At 40.9% G+C, this 1,012-nt stretch overlaps 1 protein-coding gene across 1 annotated transcript in view; it reads left to right on the top strand.

Annotated features, from left to right (window-relative positions):
- LOC106878055 (uncharacterized) overlaps positions 1 to 1,012 on the top strand; it is a 10,015-nt gene that overhangs the window by 1,206 nt on the left and 7,797 nt on the right. The window contains exon 2 of the mRNA XM_014927143.2: positions 413 to 624. Within this exon, the coding sequence (XP_014782629.1) occupies positions 413 to 624 (212 nt within the window). The remainder of the gene's footprint in view (positions 1 to 412; positions 625 to 1,012) is intronic.

Here is a 1,012-nt window from a genome sequence, read left to right as displayed (position 1 = left end):
ATTCCACATTCGAGTTACCTCTATTTCCAGGTCTTTGTATTTTGAAAGTTTTTCCATTTCTTTTAGGGAAACGTTGTCATCTGCTGGTATTGATACATCTATTAGAAAGCATTTTTTTCCTTCATGATCTCTGACAACTATATCTGGTCTATTTGCCTTAATTTCTCTATCTGTGTGTATTGGCATATCCCAGAGTATGGTTGCTTTCTCGTTTTCTGTGACCTTTTCTGGCTTGTGTTTATACCATCTTTTTTCTGTTGTTATTCCATAGTGTTGGCATAGCTTCCAGTGTATATAGGTCCCAGCTCTGCCGTGTCTGTGAATATATTATTATTATTATTATTATTATCATTATTATTATTATCAGCATAATTAATTTTTGTTATTATTCTGTCTTTTGTTGAATATCCAGCAAGAGATGAAGTTACAGATATTTTCCTACCTTGGTGCCAAGGATCTTTGCACCTGCGCACATGTGTCCAAACACTGGCAGTGCCTGACCTCCTTGGATTTCCTGTGGAACCGTTTGCTCAGGAGGGACGTCAAGACGTGGAACACGATTAGCTACGACACCAACCCGGACTTGTGTAAAGAATTCGAGCCACCCTGGACCCATAAGAAAATGTAAGTTTCTGAATATGAGAGTTGGGGGTTGGGAGTGGGGTGGAAGCATGACCACGGCAGGGCTGGGGCGGGGGGTTAAGGAGTCTGCTTCACATCCATGTGGTTCTTAGTTCAGTCCTACCATTGGGCATGTGTGTGTGTGTGGGAAGGGGTGCCTTGGGTGTATAAGTGTATGTGTCTTTGTGTTTGTTCCTTCCACCACCACTTGATAACCGCTGTTAGTGTGTTTACATCCCTATGACGTAGTGGGTGAGCAAAAAAGACTTTTAGAATAAGTACTAGCCTTGAAAAATTAAAAATAAATGAGTCAACTAATCTGACTAAGAATTGTCCGAGATGGTGCTCCAGCATGGCCCCAGTCTAATGACTGAAACAAGTAAACAAATAA

This window comes from Octopus bimaculoides, chromosome 28 (assembly GCF_001194135.2).
Source record: "Octopus bimaculoides isolate UCB-OBI-ISO-001 chromosome 28, ASM119413v2, whole genome shotgun sequence".
NCBI classification, from domain to species: Eukaryota; Metazoa; Mollusca; class Cephalopoda; order Octopoda; family Octopodidae; genus Octopus; species Octopus bimaculoides.
This window is presented reverse-complemented; position numbering and strand designations above follow the sequence as displayed.